The sequence below is a fragment of the Eretmochelys imbricata genome, chromosome 6, assembly GCF_965152235.1.
Source record: "Eretmochelys imbricata isolate rEreImb1 chromosome 6, rEreImb1.hap1, whole genome shotgun sequence".
Classification (NCBI taxonomy): Eukaryota; Metazoa; Chordata; order Testudines; family Cheloniidae; genus Eretmochelys; species Eretmochelys imbricata.
Genome location: NC_135577.1, coordinates 41,992,804 through 42,008,637, shown reverse-complemented (window position 1 = coordinate 42,008,637; position 15,834 = coordinate 41,992,804). Strand labels below are relative to the sequence as shown.

The window sequence follows — 15,834 nt, the reverse complement described above, 5'->3', positions numbered from 1 at the left end:
TCATTTCATCTAAAACTTCTGTTTTTTGCGCAGATGAACTTTTTAATCTGCTGCACACAGTGTCATGACTTTCAAAGTTAAATCTGTGTTGCTTTACAATGACTATGGAGCATGCATTCTTAAAAACTGCTTAGTGTCAGCCCTTGGCCTAAGTCACTGAATTTTATACTTAGGCTATGTTTATACTGGTGTGTATACTCCGTTTACTTGACTGTGTACATCCTTGCGCATGCTCCCCATACCTACGCCAAGTGTTCGCATATACCTGTGCTACTTTTGTTACATGACATTAACACTGCCATTTCAGGGTCAGTATCCCAGGGTCCTGTGCATCAGAGGGACACGCTTTAGGAACCACTTTGCTAGGTGGTGTTTGTTCTGTCCCCTGACTTCACACATTTACAAATGGCAATTCCTGCTCACCTGTCCCTCCTGCCAAAGTGGGTGGAAGGTGTGGGGCAGCTGGAGGATGATCTGGTTCTGCCCCTGCTTCTTGTTGCAGGACAAATGTTTATGCAGTGGAATTAGGTGATCGGCAAGATGCAGAATGGAATCTGGGGAGAACTTTCAGAAACACTAAAGATGACTGACTGTGAAGGTGAATGACAATCCATTCTGTTCCTATGGAATAGATGTAGTGAATGCCAGTATTGCCACAGTATAACCATGGGTGAACCATCACTTCTGGTGCAGGAGAGCTAGCATAATGTAGTGGAATCACATAGTTTTGGAAATTTTAGGTGAGCAGCAGCAGCTTTAGAACTTCCAAATGAGGAAACAGACCTCCATAGAGCTGTGTGGTGAACTTGCAGTATACCTCCAGTGCCAGAATTTCTGATTCAGGGAAGCCATACCAGTGCAGAAGTGGGTGGCTATTGTACTGTGGAAACTAGCAACACCAGACAGCTATTGGTCAGTCGCAAATCACTGTCCACTGTCAGGGTTGTGGTTGTGTAGGTTTGCAAAGCAGTTAACACTGTGATCTACTTACAGGTGGTGCTATAAGAAAAGTTCCGGAAATAATATTTGGATTTCAGGGGCTGGGGTTTCTGAACTGTGCAGTGGCCATTGATGACGCCCACATCCCAATATTTTGCCCTCCAAAAGGGCTCATGAGTATGTGAACCAAAAACATTACTAATCACTCGTTCCACAAGGCTTACTTGACCGCAGAGGCAGATTCATAGAAGATTAGGGTTGGAAGAGACCTCAGGAGGTCATCTAGTCCAACCCCCTGCTCAAAGCAGGACCAACCCCAACTAAATCATCCCAGCCAGGGCTTTGTCAAGCCAGGACTTAAAAACCTCTAAGGATGAAGATTCCACCACCTCCTTAGGTAACCCATTCCAGTGCTTCACTACCTTCATAGTGAAATAGTTTTTCCTATTCCCTAGTCACGAATACCAACATTGGAAGCACTGGAAAAGTTGATGAAACCAGGGTGCTGAAGAGATCAGGGTAGTTCTTGAGAGGTCGGAGGAGAAGAGACTTTATTTCTCAGAAACTATGTGGTTTTTCATGGTAAGTCTGTGCCACCAGTTATTTTGCAGGACCTCGCTCCTAACTCTGTTCATGAAACCATACCCGGACATCAGTGGCCTTGGAAAAAGGGAATTCAGTTACAAACTCAGTAGTTACAGAATGGTCATGGAGTGTGCATTTGCTAAGCTGAAAGCTCATTGGTGCTACCTATGCACCCATCTGGATGCCAGTGTGGACAACATTGTTCACATAATTGTTACTTGCTGTGCACTCCATATTGTTTGTGAGGATAAAAGGGAGTGCTTCCATTCTGAATGGGCACAGAACAGATCTGGTTTACAAACTGTGTACAGGCAGCCAGATCCCACCCATGTGCACATTGGTCCTGGTTCCCAGCGAGCAAGGGAAATCAGGGATGCCATATGTGCACACTTCTTAGAATAGCAGGGAGGCAGAGGGTGATTTCTTCTGAGGGATACCTTCACACCCTGCACAGCAGCTGGAAAAAAAAATATGAGGGAACACTGGCAGATATTTGTGAGGGGTTTGTTCCACTGTAGTGGATGGTTATTGGCAGTTTGTTCTTGAGATTATTCACCCATTACAGACAATTATAACAGGATGCCTCTTCTGGGTTAACACCTTTGGGATTAGGTTTATGCTATTGAGAGTGGTGGCCAAGTTGTAATGCATTCACTGGGCAAATGCTTTTGTCTTAAATGTTCACACTCGTTTACAAACCTCTGTTACTGGGAGCACTCTCTCTCTTCTAACGATCTTAATGACATTTGATTGAGGGGTTCACCCTCCCCTCCTCCCCCGTTCATTGTTGCTGGTGCCAACAGCACTTACTGGCTGTTATGAAGCACTATCCGGAAGGTTGAAACAGGTCAAGGTTTGGTGGGATGAGGGAGGGAGGGAGAGACAGGAGGAGGAGGATCTGTTTACTCAGTGGTTAGTGGCAGATGCCCATATTGTTACTTCAGTTGCATTTCATTGTTCTGTATATGAACCAAGCTATAAAGATGTTTTATCTACCTATTTTCTGTGTTGAGTTCTTTTGCTTTTGAAACCTGAGTGTTTTCTGTAACCATATAACGATGTACTTTCATCGTCCCTCCCGTGTATCTTTGGATATTTCTTAACCTGGCAGGGGTTGAGGGGGATAGACAGAAAAGTGTTTGCAGTATGATAGTACCAGACAGTTACATTATTTCAATTCATGTGCTGTGAATTGTGGGACCCAATGCCAAACCTGAAATCATCTTATGTCAATCAGGCACAAGACAAAGAAACTATAACATTTATTAAAAGTAGTATATGGAATATGTAACTGAAATATTTTTAAAAGGAAATGCAAACCACCAGAACATAATGGAACTGACTCATGAACAATGGTCAAATGTTAATGTTGGCAAACTTATTTCCTTGCCTCGCTCTGACTAGGGTGGAAACAATGGTGGGAAAATTGTTCTTGGGGACAGCTGGGGACATCTCCTGCATGGGTTGCGGGGTGGGTACTTGGTGGGCTTCAGGGACTCCTACAGGCTTGTTTTTCTCTTTCTGGAAGCTCAAGGGGTTCATCCTGTATGAGGGGGGGGTTAGGTGGCAGTGGAGGGTGTGGTACCAGGCTCCTCCCGGTCACTGCAGGGGTGGGAGTTGGTCCTCTGTCTCAGCAGCAGCACCCTGGGCAGCAGTCAGAGGAGGAGGTGGTAGTGCCAGTTCACAGAGAGGTGCAGTGGCCATGGCAGCAGGCACATCCCAGACTCATTCATCCACCAGTTCTATGAGCCTGTCCATTAGGGCATGCTCCCATTCCCTAAGGCATGCCTCCTGCTCTCTGCATTGGTTCATCAAGGTCTCTTCCAGCTGAAGAGCCCAATTGTGCCATACCCTAGGGAACTGAAACTGCTCCCGGTTCCTCCTGTCTCTGCCTATGAGCAGGTCCTCCACAGTCCTTCTCTCTCTGTCTCTGCTGTCTCTGGGGGGCTGCTCCCACCCTTCTAGTGGAATGGTTTCCCTCTAGAGAGTCAAAGGTCCTGCCAGTTCAAAGGCAAGGGAAGTGTTATTTGTTTTTCTTCGGTAGAAGGCAAGAAATCCATAGCAAAGTTATGTTACATGGGGGAAGGCCACAATATTGATACTTCTCAGCATTCCAGAAATGTGACTTAGGCTTTCTCTCTGGTTCTCAGACAACTTCTGCATCCTCCAAGGAAGGAGCAGAGGCTAATAATAGTAAGATACATGTTTTAAAAAAATTAAAATTTCCATAGTGTCTTGAGGGGTGGCAATTCCTTCCAGGGACTGTGTTATGAGTTTGCAATTTCTTCTCTCTGGCCAGCATTTGGATAACATACCAGTTTTCAAGATACCAGACAAGAGCTTTCTAGTCTTGTGGAGCAGATCTGGGTCTCTGCCAGAGAGCTGTTTATACTAATGGTCACCCCTCTACATTTTGCTGAATGGAGGGATTTGGTTAGCTGTGAAGGTGGACTAAGCAGATTTGCACTGCTCTTGAATTTCAATGGTTAGTTTATGCTACACCAGAAATGTGCTGAAATATGCTTAAAAGACTAGAACAGGGATCAGCAACCTTTGGCACGCGGCCTGTCAGGGAAATCCGCTGGCAGGCCGGGACAGTTTGTTTACCTGCAGTGTCCGCAGGTTTGGCCGATTGCAGCTCCCACTGGAGGGATGTACTGGCCGCCGCTTCCCACAGCCCCCATTGACCTGGAACAGTGAACTGCAGCCAATGGGAGCTGCGATTGGCTGAACCTGTGGACGCTGCAGCTAAACAAACCATCCCGGCCGCCAGCAGATTTCCCTGACGGGATGCATGCCAAAGTTTGCCAATTCCTGGACTAGAAGACAATAAAACTGGAAATAGACTATATTCTCAGCTAGCATACAGAGTTTCCATGGAATGGGAGAAGTGAGCCATGAACACTATCCACCTACCCCTGGCATTACCAAAAAATCCTGCCCTTGGCCTGGCTAAGAAGGGTGAAATGGATGGGAAAGAAAGAGACCCACCACAGCTTTATTTTGTTCCATAAAGTTTCAGATCAGCATCACAAGCCCCTCACCTCGCCACAGCAAAAAGGATGCCGCACTGTTTATCCAACCCACAGGCCAGATCCTTCCCCCATCCCTGTTCATCCCAGCTTGTGCAGTATGGTGAGGTGCGTGGAGGGGCCAGGCACCAGGAACACTAGCAATTTTTATAATCTTTCAAGGGAGAAAGGACTGTTGTGACATTCCTCAGACAACCTAAGTGTTCCCTTCCCAGACCTCACCCCCATTTATGCATAGCTACTGTTTGTAAGAGGACGGTAAAATCTGGGATTGGAGGGAGGGGGAATTCAGTGAAACCATGTAAACTTTCAAGGGACAAAAGGCAGCTCTTATTAACTTATGGCAACCAATTATATAGTTTTTCTACAGATGTCTCATCACCCAAGTAGGTCCTTTCTAAACCAACCCTCTCCCTTCCTCCGATCTGCACTGCCTCCCAGAGCTTTGCTGCCTGCATGCTGGCTGAGAAATGCACAGCCACAAGGGCACAATGATTGTTCCTTAATGATCTGTTTTCTAGCTTCTGCCAAATGCATAATAATGGTTCATGGGAAATCAATAAAATCAGTTGTTATAGCCGGGTCTTGCTCGGGGCCAATTTTGGGTGGAGTAACTGGAGCAAATGCTAGGCTTAAAATCAGCAATGTAGTAACAGAAGAAGAGGGGATATTGGTGGAGAGGGTGTAGATCCTTTGTAACTTACCAGCTGTGGGTTCTGTTTCCTGCCACAGCTTGAGGAGCGGGGAAATTGCTCCTCCAGGTAGAGGTCCAAATTGGCTTCTCCAGGTAGAGGTCCAAAATGACATGTTCCTCGTTTTCCAAGTCTTCCAGGGCATCCTCCATGCCCCTGCTGCCTCCTTGCCAGGACTATGGTATCCTGTTGAACAATGAGGATGGTGGAGTGGAGAAAGTGGTCTTGAGCCACTTTTGGCTCTGTACCAGGAGCCCTTGACAGCAGCCAGTCCAGCTTGTCACAGAAGAGCCATGCACAGTGAGCGCTTCTGGAATGTCTGTTAGTCTTTTGCCTTCCTTTGCAGGAACCTCAGGCACTTGATGTGTTCCTGGCACTGGGCCAGAGTCAGTGTTCTCTGGCTCCAGCCTCTGCTCTGAGTGAAGAAATGGAGGACAGTGTACTCCAACCACACATGGACCGCACCTGGGGGTGGTTGGTTGGGCAAGGGCTGTTCTTGGAGCAGGATCCATGTTCACCTGTACTGAACAAAAGCATGCAGTAGAGAACGGTTCTGATGTGGTTGGTGCAGCTTGCTACTATTGCTGAAAATAGGCTGGCGATGGTGGGGGGATACTGGAACCTTCAAAGACCAGGTAAGGGTGAGGAAGAAAAGGGTTCAGTGCATTGTGGGAATGGGGGTAGAGGACTATTGAAACTCAAGACCTTCTGTATGCCCCTTACAGCTGTCTACACTTCACACCAGCACGGGTATGGAGCTGTGCTGCATCCCAAGGTGTGTATTTACTCACACACCTCAGGTTTGCTAGTTTACTCACCATGACCTCACCTTCTGACAAGTGCTTCAGGGCTTTAGATGTGGACAGTCGGGGGTTGGGACAACCACACGCATGAAAACTTGTGCAGTCACTAGTGTAGATGTACCTTTCGAAGTAAGTCAACTCAGATCAGATTGGCAATGTGTGAAGGTACATATTGCAAGGGAGAGAAGTAACACTATATGTTTTATCTGAGGTGCAGAAACATGCTTCCAGGAAACTGGCCACGTATATGAAGGCTGGGTTGGCTGAATGGGGAGGCATTGCATTACCAGAAGGAACCTTGTAGCACTTTGACTTGAGGGCTGGACAGAAATGAGCCATGACCCTTTCGCTGCTGGTGGCAATTTTAATGTGGGCTGGTTGTAGAGTCAGGCAGGTTTAATTAGAATGAACCTGTGCATGAGAAGATAAGAAGACCTGGCTATCTTTTAGTAGGATTCTATTCTCATGACTCGGCCACTAAGCATAAAACTGTTAGGCTTTTGTGAACTCTGCAGATGGCTTATATGCCCCCTTTGGAAAAGGGAGGTGTTTTGGGTTGGGGTTTGTTGGGCAGGCAAGAAAATTAATATGATTTTGTTGGTGACAGTGCCTCAGTCGTATGATTGGTAGGAGGGATGGCATATTACTGAGGAGGCTGGTCATGAATAAGTTGTTTTTTGGGTTTTAATTATTTTGTGGGGAGAAGTTATTGGCAGGGAGTGTTTTGCAGAAGGGAGAGGTATTGCCCTTTTAAAGAAGGGATTGGGTTTATTTAAAACAAGGAGAATAAGTTATTTGTCTCATCAAAGATCTAGATCATAATTGTGAGAAACTTGCTTCCAAGAAAATATGGAGTTTTAACAATTCTTATGCAAGGTTGAGAGGGATATCTTGCATCTGAGCTGAAGGTCAGGATTTAGCTTCCTACTTTGTACAGTTTGTCTCTGGTTTCTTTGAATATTATGTATTTCGGTCTGTACATTCCTACAGGAGGGATAATGTACGTAATCTGACCACATTTTGCTATTTAGATTATACTGGATTCTCACTTTTTCTTCTCTCATCTGTCCTCTTTCTGCAATGGGTGTTTGTTTTATTGTTTTTGTTTTTTAAGCTCTGTCTTTGTTAGGTACAAGAGAACTGCTCTAGACTGTGCCTGGGGACTAACTCCGTGCATAGCAGCGTCAGTGTTGGGTGAGTGTAAAGTTGGCTTAAAGTTATCTTTGCACCTCCACCCTTCCTGAGCTGCACCTGAGAAATGCATGGCACAGTTCACAATCTGGGCAATTTTCCTTTGAATTAATAGGGAGACTCATTAAACTAGAGTGGGCTTTTTTGTATTGCAAAGCAGCTGTAAACAAACGTGGACCGCACTGCACAGATGCCTCAGCCCCCGCCTCTAGTATGGTTTTGATTGACACCTGTATTATGTGACTGAAGATAGTGATTTTAAGTGACATCTTCAGGCACAAGGTCACAGCAAAAGATTTAATTTGTTTGAAAAGTTAAAACATGAAGTCACAGATTGCTTGGAACAGTTGGTGAGAGACGGTCAGATTAGCAACACTGAATTTGCTAGAGTTGTGAATGTGTTGTACTGTAGCTTTGAGTTTTAAGCTTACTTTTGCTTTTGTCATCCGATATTCCTTTCAGGATCTTATACCTACTTATTGGCTAATAAATGAGACTAGTATATAGTGTCTCATGTCTGTGCCAAGTCAATTCTTTTCTAACTTACTTCTGGAGTTGAACCATTCCTGACCATTGAAACAGGATTAACATTTTTAATGGGGATGGGTGGCAGATAGAGAACAAAAGGGAGCATCACATAAAGAAAAACATTATTTTATAATGTATGTTTTTGTTTGTTTTTTATATACAGAATATATGTATATATTTGCGCACATTTTAGACCAATTTAGTTTTTCTTTTTATCATGCATTTATTTCTGTAATTCAAATAACATTCTAAGTTGTGTGTCATGCTGGGTTTCCACCAATTCTCAGTGTGTGGAACTCTTCCCTGTGTCCGCCATGCTAATGAATATAGAAGGAGTAATAATATCTCAGGAAGGCTCAACTTGATTTTGTTTTTGTTACTTTATTGAAACACTTTTATTCTGTTCTCTTAATATTAAGCACCTTTATTATATGACAAGAATGGTTACTATTGTCTAGTGTCTTAGTAATACCTAGCATGAAGTTTATTGCAAATTCAAGAAATTAAAAAAACACTTTCAAACTTACTGATTTCAAGCCATTCTTTTCTTTTTTGTTGTTTTAATTTTCTTTAAGAGATGATATTGGAAGCTATGAAGAGGCAATATTTTATTTTACGTCTTACATATAAACATAATTGGACGGCCTTTCAAAAGCCAATACACAAAACGTTTGTGTTTTTGTGTGTACCCAATATAGGTATTGAAATGCCTAATTTGTTCCCATGTGTCTTTGCATCTGGAATTTGTATGCCTGTTTTAGGGTGTGCACAAAAGTGCATACTTTTCAATACCTGACCCACTTTTTTAGGTGGGACCAACTGGAGCAGTAAGGGTTGAAATCTGCATGTCAGCTCCACAACACAGAACTTCAGAAAGGGATCCTTAGAAATCCTACTTATCTCTTGCTTTTTTCCTTCCATAACTATTAAAGTTCACTACTGACAAATTCTTTGTTATTAACGTACATAAAGCCTAACTGAAAAATTATAGATTTCTATTAGAGGTATAGCAAGTAATTATGTTTTTATGACTAATCATTTAAGGAATTATTATAATTAGTATAGTATGTTTTCACAGGTCAGTCCAGCAGCTTCTGTACGATTTGGTCACTATTATGATGTATCTAAAACAGTGTCTCCAGAGCTACTTCAATCCATAAAGTGGCACCGTTTTTTCCTTCCTGAAGAAATGTCTTTGCACCCTGAAATAAAAACTTGGTAAGTTCTTAACCCATATGTTACTTATATTTTTAGTTATTTGCATGCAAGTTAAGGGGAAGATTTTTAAAAGTGCCTAGCCAGTTTATTACCTGTATCACTGGCTTACAGTGCACTTGTACTCCTAAAATCCTTTAATTGCTTTTGAAAATCTCCCCCTAAATGTTTGCAATCAAGGAGTAATATAAAGTAATACTGAGAATGAAAGGTCAAACAATAGTTTCAATTGCAAAAAGAAATCTAAATCTGTTTTCCAAGTTGGAAATTTATGATAGTGTAGGTCAAGAACAAATAAAATGTGAGAGACCGGAAACACAAAGAATAGTCATAGCTGGCGACATGCATACCTTTTCTACTGTATCTTTCTGGCAGTGTCTCAAGGTGCTTCTCTAATGTTAAATATAGATTAAGTAGTCCTATCTCTTTATTCAACCTGGACCTCTTGGTATTCTAATCTGTGTTTTATAAACTTCTAGGTATAGAGCCAAGTCCTGAGAAGTATTTTAATGTTATTTTTTTTAAATTAAAATACAGTATGGCACAAATGAAAAATCTGATTCATAAAAGAAATGAAGTATTTCAATGAGTGCTTTTTCAGAAATGTAAACAACCTAAAGAGTACTCTGTTTGCTGACACAGTGTCAGTATTACATGATCAAAGGTCAGTGGTTTAAATTCATTCAGGCTTTCAGATTCTAGCTAGATTTGTAAATAAAGCAGTTTGTACACTTTTAGGAGATGGGACAAGTAAGGGCACTATTTCTACAATAAATAGTTCTACATAACTAACACACAGTGTATAATACACTTTTTGAATGGCAGGGGCCACAGAATTTGGCCACACAAGGATTTTATTTGGCCAGTTGCCAAAGTGGGGCTACATTGCCACCCAGCAGATGTCCCACTCTTCTTGCACCGCTCTACAGTATGTCGCTAACTGGGATGGGTTTCATGCCAGTAAATCTGTGGGTATGAAATATGTGTGTATTTTTATTTCTGATCAAGGTAAGCATTATGTAGGGACTCCATAAAAGAAACTCTTATCAAAGGATGTGCTATTTGTGCAAGAAAAGGAGCAAATACACATACCAACCAACTATGGCTTTGAACCTGCAGCTAATTGAACTGATTGAGCATTTATTGGCCTCTGTGAACTAGAGCGCTTAATAGCAGCATTGGGAGACCTAAATATAATCACATCTTGCTGGCATTACTTTGAAGCAGCCTATTAGAAAAGGGTGTTAAAATGCACTACATTAAAAGAATACTAAGGTCTTCTGCAATGTTATGAAAAGAAATTTTAAACACTTCGATCAAGATTTTTAAGAATGATTAGTAGGGCTGTCAAGTGATTAAAAAAATTGTGATTAATTGTGCAATTAAAAAATTAATCGTGCAATTAATCGTGCTGTTAAACAATAATAGAATACCATTTATTTAAATATTTTTGGATGTTTTCTACATTTTCAAATATATTGATTTCAATTACAACACAGAATACAAAGTGCTCGCTTTATATTATTATTTTTATTTCAGATATTTGCACTGTAGGACACAAAAGAAATAGTATTTTTCAATTCACCTAATACAAGTACTGTAGTGCAATCTCTTTAGCATGAAAGTTGAACTTACAAATGTAGAATTATGTACAAAAAATAACTGCATTCAAAAGTAAAACAATGTAAAACTTTAGAACCTACAAGTCCACTCAGTCCTACTTCAGCCAATCATTCAGACAAAACAAGTTTGGTTACAATTTGCAGGAGATAATGCTGCCCACTTCTTGTTTACGATGTCACCTGAAAATATGTAGAGGTGTTCGCATGGCACTGTTGTAGCCGGTGTCGCAAGATATTTATGTGCCAGATGCATTAAAGATTCATATGTCCCTTCATGTGTCAATCATCATTCCAGAGGACATATGTCCATGCTGATGATGGGTTCTGCTTGATGATAATCCAAAGCAGAGTGGACCGACGCATGTTCACTTTCATCATCTGAGTCAGATGCCACCAGCAGAAGGCTGATTTTCTTTTTTGGTGGTTCGTGTTCTGTAGTTTCTGTGGAGTGTTGCTCTTTTAAGACTTCTGAAAGCATGCTCCACGCCTCGTCCCTCTCAGATTTTGGACGGCACTTCAGATTCTTAAACCTTGGGTAGAGTGCTGTAGCTATTTTTAGAAATCTCACATTGGTACCTTCTTTGCGTTTTGTCAAATCTGCTGTGAAAGTGTTCTTAAAATGAACATGTGCTGGGTCATCATCCGAGCCTGCTATAACATGAAATATATGGCAGAATGTAGGTAAAACAGAACAGGAGACATACAATCCTTCCCCAAGGAGTTCAGTCACATAATTTTTTTAATGAGCATCATCTGCATGGAAGCATGTCCTCTGGAATGGTGGCTGAAGCACGAAGAGGCATACGAACGTTTAGCATATCTGGCACGTAAATACCTTGTAATGCGGCTCACATTATAAATAAGAAGCAGGCAGCCGTATCTCCCATAAATGTAAACAAACTTGTTTGTCTTAGTGATTGGCTGAACAAGAGGTAGGACCGAGTGGACTTGTAATTGCTAAAGTTTACATTGTTTTGTTTTTGAGTGCAGTTATATAACAAAAAATCTACATTTGTAAGTTACGCTTGCACAATAAAAAGATTGTACTATAGTACTTGTATGAAATGAATTGAAAAATACTATTTCTTTTATCATTTTTACAGTGCAAATATTTGTAATAAAAATAATATAAAGTGAACACTATTTACTTTGTATTCTGTGTTGTAATAGAAATCAATGTATTTGAAAATGTAGAAAAACATCCAAAAATATTTAATAAATTTCAATCGGTAGTCTGTTGTTTAACAGTGCGATTAATCGCAATTAACATTTTTAACCGTGATTAATTTTTTTGAGTTAATCTTGTGGGTTAACTGTGATTAATCAATAGCCCTAATGATTAGTGATTGAATGTCCTGAATTTTGTAAGCCCAATTGGGACACATTAAGAGGGCCTGATTTTGAGGGGGTGGGTGCTCAACACTTTCTTGGTTAGGTACCCAAAATCGCTTTTCACTTTTGAAAACGTAGGCCTCAGTCTTTCAAAGTGCCTAGTCATTCACAGAAAGAATAAGAATTTTATGACTGTGAAGACACCATTCAATTTACTTCAATCCCAATATTTTAAAAGGGTCTACAAGTAATAATGAATCCAAGAACCTGCCTGTCTTTAGGGGTTGAAGATAGAGATTCAGTAACATTATGTACACAATAGATTTCTCAAAACTAATACAATTAATAGCATAGAGAAAAGGAAATATGTTGTAGAATTGATGTAGTTGGTAATTATTAATATGTTACCTGAATGTTTACATATAAAATGTATGCATATAATTTAAATTTGGAAAATGACTTGTCTTATGGCAATTTATAAAAATTGCATTAATTTCACAAAAATTGGACTTAAAAAATACAAGTATTAAACTCTAATATGGTGTGATCCATACACAAATATTTTACAGGTGATTAAGGCTGTAGAGTAAGAGACTTTTCTCTACTCTTAGATACACATCTTGTAAATACAGCTAATGCCCAAGCATCTCAGATTATGCAAAAGTGTATTGGTGCAGATTATCTATCCCCAAACGCCCATTCAACAATATAAGATCATTTTCTGTGTATTCTGCGTGTGGGATAAGTTAGTATATGTAAAGAAACCAACAAACAAATTTAAAAGGTCCTGAAATTTCCTTTCATTTAACCATAAAATCCACACTATGTGCATAGTTCTTGAACTGCTAAATATCCAGGGATAAATCCTGGCCCCATTGAAGTCAGTGGGAATTTTGCCATTGACTTCATCGGGGCCAAAAGTTCACCCACGGTATACACTAGGGACCCAGCAAAGTGCTGAGCAACCTCAACTTCCATTGTGATCAGGCCCTATAGGAAGCCACATACAGAGCTCGTGCTTTCCTTTACACATTCCCACACCTCCCTTGGGAGGCACACCCACATATTTTGAGAACTGCTGGTCTAAAACAATTGGTATATACGTTCTGCTGTATCCTTGTGATTTATTACTAGGTGCTGCTTTAAAACAAAAAAATTGAAGTATCAGTTTTTGTTATGGATGAAGTAACTACATTTCTTAGTTTTTTCCAGGCATATTCACTTCCTGGTTGTTTCTTTCCTCCTTCCTCCCACCCTCCACACTACGTCTGTGGTTATGTTACTCAAGGGAAGAATATATAACTAACCTTTAATTTGCAAGAGTTCATCCTGAATGCTTCAGAGCAGAATATGAGTTTATAAGAAAACTGTGGTGTATAAGTTATGTCCTGTGAATAGAATCAAAGTGGTCTTGTTGCCATTATGCCTTGCTTCCCAATTGCTATGCTATAGAAAACAGTGAATTATCTATTAACGGGCAGGGCCATAAATGTATGTGTTAAATTGTATGTGTTAAATAGAAACCAAGTGTTTGTGAGTGAGGTTACAAATCATCTCAAAATATCTGTAGATTTAAATTCTTTCATTAACAAAATTATTTTATTCAGTATGCTCATCGGTGGCTGGACTGTTTCTATAATTATAGCATATGCCTATTCTTTGATCGTTAAAATGTTGTCCTCCTCCCTACGCAGCTCAGATGTGGGGAGGGTTTGTCTGGGACAGCAGGGGAAAGAAAACCTTTTGCCCCTTTAAAGATTACACACACATCCTTTCCACCCTCCCCATGGGCATTCAGGCTCCCTGTGGCTTGGACAGAAGGGTGCAACATAAGCCTCTCTTGTGTGCCCATGGGTGCCATTCTGCACCATAAGAAAAGCTTCCTCCCTCCTCACCTTTAGGATTAGAGTAGAACTGGGTTTTGAGGTCTTGCTGTGGGCATCATTCTAGTTGTCTTTTTGGGCTTGGAAAGTCCTTTTTCCACACTGTCAGATTAGTCTGGGCCATGTGCGGGGGGTTGTATTCCTCTCAGCAGCCTAGGGACCCATGGGTAGGTTAGGTTGTAAAAGTCATATTTTTACAACTTGACAGGTGTCCAGTATAGGTACTTGTTCAATAAGGGTTAAATTCCCTGATAAATCAGAATTGTAAGAAGGTTAGGAAAGGGCTGACCTAAAGACAGTGGGAATGGGGTCCAGGCTTCTAATATTTGCTACAGCAAGGAGACAGCATCTTCTTCCACGCTTTCCCTAACCCCCATGCCACGGGGAGGTGTTGGGGTCCCAGCAATGATACTGGGACCAGGTTAATTGTTTGGGGTACTGACAGCAGCCATCCACCAAGTGAAACAAAGTAATGGTGGAGGCTGATGGCAGCCCTCCACCAGTTGGCATGGATTTTAAAAGAAGGATGACCTGCTTTGGATGAGTTATTCCTGGGTAATTTCCATATGTGTTAATTACTAAAGTTGTAGCCTTGTTAAATTGTAGCCTTGTTAAATTGTAAATTTACAAAACAATTGTATTTTATTGTTTTTTCGTGTGGTGTCCGGGGCAAAGAAACATGAAAACGTTTCTTAGAGAGGTCATTCCTTACTCAGTCACCAAAAAGGAAGTGTCGTTCGAGGCACTTAACTGTTCACCACACACCTGTCTGTCAGCTATGTTCACGTACATTCTCTGAACATATCATCAGCTTGCAGCTTCTCAAGAGGCCCTGCTATACTCATTTCAATGATATGTGTGTGTAGAGTTATAAGATGTGGATTGCAGTTGAGAAGTGTCAGAGTGCATAACCATTTTCAGCGGTTTAAATAAAAGGAATGAAAACTAAATGGTTGGTGAACCTGTTATCTGTACTGTTAGTTCAAATAACACTCTTCTTTTGTACCTTCTGCCCAGATTGCCCAGTTAAAGCTACTAACATATTGTTTTACTTCGAAAAGATATAAAATATATTTTGGTAATTCGGGCAATCAGAAAATTTAAGCTGCAGCATTGTATTTTCTTGTATTTGCTGTCTTCAGAATGTATGTGCTCAGAAAATAGGTAGAAAGACTTAATTTTATGTAGAGCCCAATTTTCCAGATAAATTTGGCCAAAACAGCTTAAACTGTTTTTCCTAATGGGGTCTACTAACAGGTAATAAGCCTATTTTTCATATCTTTGATAATTTAACCTTTGTTAAATGCTTAGAAATTATCAATAGGAAATCAGACTCTGTTGTAACCAGGATACCTTCTTGCCAGCTCCTGTTTTATCAGTTACTAGATGGCTAAACAAAAAAGGATAAGAACAAATTGTTTAAACCCATTATCAGAATTAAACAGTGTTTAGTAACAAAGCTAAAATTAAAAAATGACAACATTTCAAAATAAAAATAATATTTGTGGCTTTAAAATATTGCCAGAATGATCATGTATTTTATTATGGAGTTACAGTATATAATCAACATTTTCCATGTCCATATTATAGTGAGCTAGTTCAAGGTCAGACAAACTATATTTTAGACACAAGCAAAAGAAATCCTATTGTTCACATTCAAAAGTAAGTTAATTTGTAGAATGTTTAGCTTTGTTTCTTGAATTCTTATTCTGCTGTGAAGCTTTTTATTTCTTAGCAGTAAATAAGGAGTTTGTTTTTTTTTTTAATTTCCTTAATGTAGCTGTGCACTAGTTGTGAGCACAGAAAGTGGTTACATACAGGGACTCATTTTTTCCATAAGTTTTATCGAAAGCTCCCAAATACATTGTTTCACGCACACATTGAAAATACCAGAGCATGGTGGCAAAGGCAACAGGTCACCTTTGTTGAATAGATAGTGGTGTCTTGAGTAGATAAGGTATCTTCCAGGCAATGATTACAGCTGATGCTAGGGAATGGTTGACTGGAATTTA

At 40.5% G+C, this 15,834-nt stretch overlaps 1 protein-coding gene across 4 annotated transcripts in view; it reads left to right on the top strand.

Annotated features, from left to right (window-relative positions):
• ELP4 (elongator acetyltransferase complex subunit 4) overlaps positions 1-15,834 on the top strand; it is a 262,283-nt gene that overhangs the window by 62,465 nt on the left and 183,984 nt on the right. For all 4 annotated transcript variants that reach the window (XM_077818467.1, XM_077818470.1, XM_077818468.1 and 1 more), the window contains one exon: positions 8,849-8,988. In XM_077818467.1, coding sequence (XP_077674593.1) covers positions 8,849-8,988 — 140 coding nt within the window. The remainder of the gene's footprint in view (positions 1-8,848; positions 8,989-15,834) is intronic.